Source organism: Mesoplodon mirus, assembly GCF_964341445.2.
Source record: "Mesoplodon mirus genome assembly, chromosome: 5".
Lineage (NCBI taxonomy): Eukaryota > Metazoa > Chordata > Mammalia > Artiodactyla > Ziphiidae > Mesoplodon > Mesoplodon mirus.
The window spans coordinates 37129830-37137174 of NC_138980.1; the positions used below are offsets into that span (position 1 = coordinate 37129830).

The window sequence follows — 7345 nt, forward strand, 5'->3', positions numbered from 1 at the left end:
AGGTATACACACTCGCCTACAGGGCCTGAGAAGTTCCTAGTCTCCAATATCCTTATCAACCCCTACTGTCAAAAAATTTTAAATTGTCAACCAGGAAACAAAGCTGTCTTAACATTTTTTTTTTGGCTGCACCGCACGGCACGTGGGATCTTAGTTCCCCCACCAGGGATCGAACCCATGCTCCCTGCAGTGGAAGTGCAGAGTCTTAACCACTGGACCCTGGCTTAACATCATAAGCAACTGCCAGAATGTTTTCAAAGTGGCTGTGTCATTTTACATTCCCAACCAGAAGTGTACGAGAGGCCCAATTTCTCCACATCCTCACCAACACTTGTTTTTGTTTCGTTTTGTTTTTATTATTATTGCCATCCTGGTAGATGCGAAGTGGTATCTCCCATCTTAATTTGCATTTCTTGAATGATTAATGGTGGTGAGTAACTTTTCCTGACTTACTGGCCGTTTGTATATTTTCTTTGGAAAAATGTCTGATCAAATTTTTAACCATTAAAAAATCTGATTGTATATCTTCTTATTGTTGAATGTTAAGGGTTCTTTATACAAATCCTTTATCAAATATATGATTTGCAAATACTTTCTCCCAGCTCCATGGCTTGTCTTCTCATTTTCTTACTAGTGTCTTTTGAAAAGCAAAATGTGTTTACCTCTAATGAGTGTTAACTCTCCAACTTATTGATTTTTTTTCTTCCATGCTCCTGGTGTCATTTATAAGAAATCACTGCCTACTCCAAGGTCACAGAGATTTTCTTCTATGTGTTCTTCTGGAGGGCTTTTAGATTTAGCTCTTACTTTTAGGTCTGTGATCCATTTTGAGGTAATTTTTGTGTTTGGCAAGAAGGCTCTAAGTTAGCTAAGCTCTCGTTTGTTTGTTTGTATACAGATATCCTTTCCTGCATCAAATTGCCTTGGCACTTTTATTGAATGTCAATTGATCATAAATGTGAAGATTCATCTCCAGATTTTGTTTTGTTCCACTGAACTTTATGTCTATCCTTACACCAAAACTACACTGACTTTATTTTTCCAGCTTTATGGTAGTATGACCACCTTGTCCCTGTTTACCTGGGACTTTCCCGATTTCATAAGTGAAAATCCTACATTCCAGGAACGCCTCCAGTTCTGGGCAAATCAGGTCAGTTGATCACCCTACTTTATAATAAGTTTCAAAATCAGGTAATAAGCCCTCTGATTTTGTTCTTCTTTTTCAAAACTGCTTTGGTTATTCCAGATCCTCTGCATTTCCATATAAATCTTAAGACCAGCTTGTCAGTTTGTATGAAATAGCTCGCCTATTTTTGATAGGGATTACATTGAACCTGTAGATCAATTTGGGGGAGAACCTTGCATAATAGTCCACTGAATTCTTGGGCCACAGTTTCTTTAGCCAATCCCCCATCATTGGCCATGAAGTCTGTTTCCATCCTGTTACAAAATGATGCACAAAGAATATCTCACACGTGCTTCTCTGTGTACCTGCTCTTTCATTCAGCTGAATTCTGTCACCCACATAAGTGAAGTTGCCAAGTTGCATTTAAAATGTTAATAGTACTCTCACACTGCCTTCCAAAAATATTTTACCAGTCTGTGCGCTCTACCAAATCCCCAGAGAGAGCATGATAATCTGATTGGCCACTGGCCAGCCAATGGATTGGCTCCCTTGGGTCAGGAGCTCACCCTGGTCCAATAAGCCAAGAGAAGGTTCTCCTGGGCTGAGCTGAGCAGCTGAGGAGAGATGGACATCTGGGTTGCAGGTGTGGCTAACCCAGCTCTGCACCCTGCAGGGCACTTTGGTCAACACTCTGCAGGAGGTAAAGCCTACCGCCTTCCTGGGGGTGCCCCGAATTTGGGAAAAGATGCATGAGAAGATAAAGGAAACTGTTGGCAAATCTTCAAGCTTGAGGAGAAAGGTGTTTTCATGGGCAAGAAATATTGGCTTCAAGGTCAACTCAAAAAGGATGCGAGGGTAAGTGGCGGGCCCAGCGGGGCCAGGAGTGGAGGGCAGTGGGTGAGGGGGCTCAGCCTTCTCCAGCTGGGTCCCATCAGCCCCCTTGTGGCTCCATGGCTATAGAGCTCTCTTTGGCATTCATGTTCATAGGGGACATGACACTCCCATGAGCTACCACATGGCAAAGGCCCTTGTGTTCACCAAAATCAAGAATTCCCTTGGCGTGGATCGCTGCTGCATTTTTATCAGCGGGGCCACACCCCTCAACCAAGAGACTGCTGAGCTCTTTCTAAGTCTGGACGTACCTATAGGTGAGGTGTACGGTATGAGTGAAAGCTCAGGACCCCATTCCACATCCAGCCCAAAGAACTACCGGATTCTAAGGTACTGGCCTCCTGGGCAGCGTCCGGGTCCTCCAGCCACCCAGGGTCAAAGGGATGAAGATGGGAGGGTCGACAGGCCTCTGGGCTAAGATGAATCCTGACTTCTTGTCTCCAGAGTGACCCCTGTTCCCCAGCCTCCAAGCCCCAAATTTTCGTGACCGTGGGAAGCCCCAGTTTGTCCGAGAGCCCATGGACAAAGGGGAAGGGCTCTCAAACATTCTATGGACTCTCCCTATGTGTCATTTGCGAGCTCTGCCTCCAGACGGCCCACCCCAGGCTCACCCACCCAAGGTTCACCTCCCTAGACCTCGGGACAGTTCATCTCCACAGTGCTTTATCTCAAACACGTCACTAGGCCCCTCCTGGCTTTCTCCCAAGTTCAGCTCACCTCGGGCTGCAGGATGGAGCCCAGTGATACTGACACAGTAAGAACATCCAAGCCAAGCTCCACGTGGAGTCTGAGAACCATGTTCCTTCACAGGGCCTCCTGGTTGGACCCTTCCCTGACCCCCGCCCTGCCACCATATTGCAAGGCTGGCTCTCCTCTCATGCTCGGCCGAGTTCTGGCTGCCTCTGAACTTAACAAAAACTAAATTTAGTCTTCCCAATCCGGCAAAACCATCTCCTGCCTCTTACTCTACCTTGCACATCAGTATCTCCCCTTCTCCAGTCCATAATCCCATCTGGGTCTGTTTTCTGCAGAACCCAAATGCCCACTGGAGTTTTCTTCCAAAACCAAAGAGCGGTCCTTCCTTAAAGAGTGTTTTTCGCTGTGCAGAATTTTTTAAACTTTACCTGGTTGAACTCATGAAACTTGTATAGCTTCTGAGTTTTTCCACATTCCTAGGAAAGATTTTTTTTTTTAAGATTTAATCTTAATTCTTAAGTTTTGGTGTTCAGCAAGGACCTCTTGTAGATCCTGAAAATGAGATAGCTTGTTGATAAACATGGAAATCAAGTTTTTTGTTTTTGTTTTTTTTTTTAACCACACGGCACGTGGGATCTTAGTTCCCCAACCAGGATCTAACCCTCATCCCCTGCGGTGGAGTCTTAACCACTCGACCACTGGGGAAGTCCCCCTAGAAAAGCTTTTAATGGAGGTGGTAAGGAGGTTCTTTATAAATTTTAAGATTCACAGGCCTGCCTTCTTTTTCCTCTTACTGACTAAGGGAATCCCTACACTTAACCCTAAAACCACTGGCCCTTCCAACTGCCAGTAAAAAAGACCTCAGCAAGGCAGTAATACTTCCTTTTCTGCATCTTAAAACCACCCTCCCTAGTCGTATCACTAGTGAAAGGAATTTCATGAAAATCCAGATATCAGCTGGTGCTATTCTGTCTTGCGGAAGTAACTTTAACCTCTAAAGAGATTCTGGTTGGTTGATTTACTTAAAATCAGCTGTCCTGGTCATTGCGTTCGGTAGACATACCTGTTTTCTAGAGAGGGTTTTGTTGCTTCCTTTTTTTTTTTTGGCCGTGTCATGTGGCTTGTGGGATCTTGGTTCCCTGACCAGGGATTGAACTCGGGCCCTCGGCAGTGAAAGCATGGAGTTCTAACCACTGGACCACAGGGGAATTCCCTGTTGCTGTTTTTAACCCGGGAGCACTTTGTCCTTCTCCCATTTATGTGACGATAAAAACAATCTAGATTCACTTTGCTGTACACCTGAAACTAACAACTATACTCCAATAAAAATTTTAATTCCCAAAAATAATAATAATAAAACAATCTACAACTCTGCTGGGTTTCCCAGTTCACCAAGTGTTTGGGAAGCTGGCTCACTTGATTGAACAAGCCCTCCCTCCACTCGGCCAACACCTCTCATGACCACCAGGTCCTGGGGAGGGTGCAGCAGCAGCTTCCAGCCCAGGCCAGCTGAGCAGAGTGTTAGGAGCCTGGGCCACAGACCCAGGCCGACCTGGGTGGGTGACCTCGTCTCCCCGAGCTTCAGTTTTCCTCCCTCCTGTCCCCTGGCAGTTCCGGCAAAGTCATGGCTGGGTGTAAGAACATGCTATACCAGCAGACCAAGGATGGCGTTGGGGAAATCTGCCTCTGGGGCCGGCATGTCTTCATGGGCTACCTGGAGAGGGAGGACGCGACCGTGGAGGCCATCGATGAGGAGGGCTGGCTCCACTCTGGGGACCTCGGCTGCATGGACAACCACGGCTTCCTCTTTATCACAGGCCGCATCAAAGGTACTGGGGCTGGGCTGTGCAGGGGCCTCCTGTGAGCAGGCTCACTTTGAATGTTGAAGGCTCCCAGCCCCCGCCTTTCATGGGGCGGGGCTCACACTGATGTACAGGGACACCCCAGTCCGCGCACCCCAGCTCTGTCCCTATGCCCAGCATTTGGCCCTCGGCAGGATGGAGCCAGAAAAGAAGCCCATTCTGGGCCTGAAACCTCTGTTCCCTCCCCTGCCATCTGAGGATAACAATAACCACAGAGTTGTAACGATTCAGTGAGGATTAAATGAAATGATGTAGAACAGGGGTCAGTCAACTTTTCCCATAAAGGGCCCACTCGTAAATATTTCGGATTTGCAGGACACGGGGTCTCTGTTGTAGCTGCTCCACTTGGCCATTGTGGTACAAAAGCAACAGCAGACGATGTGCAGACCGATGGTCATGGCTGTTGGCCAACACAGATGTCACAGGATTTTCATGGGTCACGGATATTATTCTTCTTTGGATTTCCTTCCGACCATTAAAAAATGTGAAAGCCATTTTTAGCTCGTGGCCATATAAAAACAGGCAGAAGGCGGGATTTAGCCCACAGGCTGGAGTTCACCCACCTCTGAGGGAGACCATTTGGCATGGAGACTGACACAGGCGGTAACTATGCAGTAAGAGGCCGTGTGAGCATTACTTCCATGATGAGCCACAGAAAACCCGTCTTAAGCAGGTTTGGGTGAAAACGTGATGCTATTGACTCAAAACCAGACAAATCCAAAGGTCATGCTTCCAGCATGGCTGGATCCAGGTGCCAAAATGACGTCACAAGGAATCTCTTTATCCTTCTGTTACCATGCTGTCCTCTGTGTTGATGCCATTCTTTTTCTTTTTCTTTTTTTTTTGCGGTACGCAGGCCTCTCACTGCCGTGGCCTCTCCCGCTGCGGAGCACAGGCTCCGGACGCGCAGGCTCAGTGGCCATGGCTCACGGGCCCAGCCGCTCCGCGGCATGTGGGATCTTCCCGGACCGGGGCACGAACCCGTGTCCCCTGCATCGGCAGGCGGACTCTCAACCACTGCGCCACCAGGGAAGCCCGATGCCATTCTTAAAGAGGCTTTTCCAACTTGGTGACTAGATGGCTGCCAACAGTCTAGGTTCATCCTAACACCCAAGGGACGAGTAAGAGTGTATTATTCCCAGTAGTGTCGGCAAGTTTTAGGCCTGATTCTCGCTGGATCTTCTTGGGTCACTATCACATCTCAGAATGAATCACTGTAGAGGGTTGAATAAGCCGACTGGTCAGACCTGGTCACATGCTCACCCCAGCAGTCCAACCCCCCAAAACCACATAAAGATGGAGAGTAGCTCCCTAAAGAAACCCAAAGGAGTCGTCACTGGGCAGATGATATCAGAGATGTCCATGATGGGATCAAACTGATTATTACTAGTACTGTAACGACCTCAGCGAGGGTGACTGTGAAATCATGGGATGGGAGGGAGAGAGTTTGGGTGGGTGGCACAGGAAGTAGCAAGCATCCCAGGATGAAAGAACAAGTAAAGATTGTGTCTGGGGCAGGAGGAGGGGCTCTTGAAGAATTTCAGAGGCAGCAAGAGAAAGTGACACAACTCTTTTAGAGCTTGCCAAAATTAGGGATGCTACACAACCCCCCCCCCCCCAGGGAGAGCATGGACTTAGGGTCTTTGGGAGTTGCCAAATGATGGGAAAAGGAGGAATCAGAGAGACAGGGTGTGGTCCAAAGCACCTGACTATCTTCCAAGCAAGACAAGCTGGAGGGCTTGGAGCAGGGTATGGGGGACCAAGAAACAGGCAAGGAGTTCGTAAGACGCTGTCCAAGTGGAATGCCCAGGACTTGGATGCTTAATGGAAATTTGAAGATGGGGGATGAAGGGCAGAGTGACTTTGGGTCTGTGGCCTGGAGAAGGACAGAGAGTCCTGGCCATAGGTGGAGGTCTTCCTCTGCTTCTGGGGTTTTCTAGGTGAATGGTCATTGGTGCCAACCTCTGTCCCCTCTGATCCACAAAGGGGCAGGGCTTTTGGACTGTCATGGTTGAACCCACCCCCAGCCATGCTTTGTTTTAGAAATTATCATCACTGCTGGTGGCGAGAATGTGGCCCCCATTCCCATCGAGAACCTGGTTAAGAAGAAGATTCCCATCATCAGTAACGCCATGTTAGTGGGGGATAAGGCCAAGTTTCTGGGTGTCCTCCTGACCCTGAAGGTAACGTGGGTGTTCTAGGAGAGAGGGATCCGCTTCTTGGTCCTCAGGGCCAGGTGCTAGGCGTTGTGACAGGGGTGTCTCGGGGCAGTGTGACGTCGACAAGACGACCGGAGAGCCGCTGGACACACTGACCTGCGAGGCCATCAGGTTCTGCCGGGATGCAGGCAGCCAGGCGTCCACCGTGTCCGAGATCTTGGAGCTGCGAGACCCCTTGGTCTACACGGCCATCCAGAAAGGCATAAATGCCGCGAATCAGTGTGCCATCTCCAACGCGCAGAAGATTCAGAAGTGGGTCATCTTGGAGAAGGACTTTTCCATCAGTGGCGGGGAGCTAGGTGAGTGGCCTGGAGAGCCGGTGGCCTTGAAACTTGGAGGCTGGTCCCTTGCTAGTGTCCAGGGCCACTGTGAGCTCTGAGGAGACGCATCTTTTTTTCTGGGAGTCAGAGTGTCTGTGGGACCAGCTGTGGACCGGGAGGGGGATGCGGCTGCCTCCAGCTAACTGGTGTCCAGCTCCCCCCGGACACACACACACACACACACACACACACACACAGCCCCTTCTCCCCAGGGCCTTTGCACCTGCTGCT

At 49.0% G+C, this 7345-nt stretch overlaps 1 protein-coding gene across 1 annotated transcript in view; it reads left to right on the forward strand.

Annotated features, from left to right (window-relative positions):
- ACSBG2 (acyl-CoA synthetase bubblegum family member 2) overlaps positions 1-7345 on the forward strand; it is a 34348-nt gene that overhangs the window by 20837 nt on the left and 6166 nt on the right. Inside the window, 5 exon segments of the mRNA XM_082622737.1 lie at positions 1800-1981; positions 2114-2347; positions 4325-4542; positions 6619-6758; positions 6847-7093. Of these exon segments, the coding sequence (XP_082478863.1) occupies positions 1800-1981; positions 2114-2347; positions 4325-4542; positions 6619-6758; positions 6847-7093 (1021 nt within the window).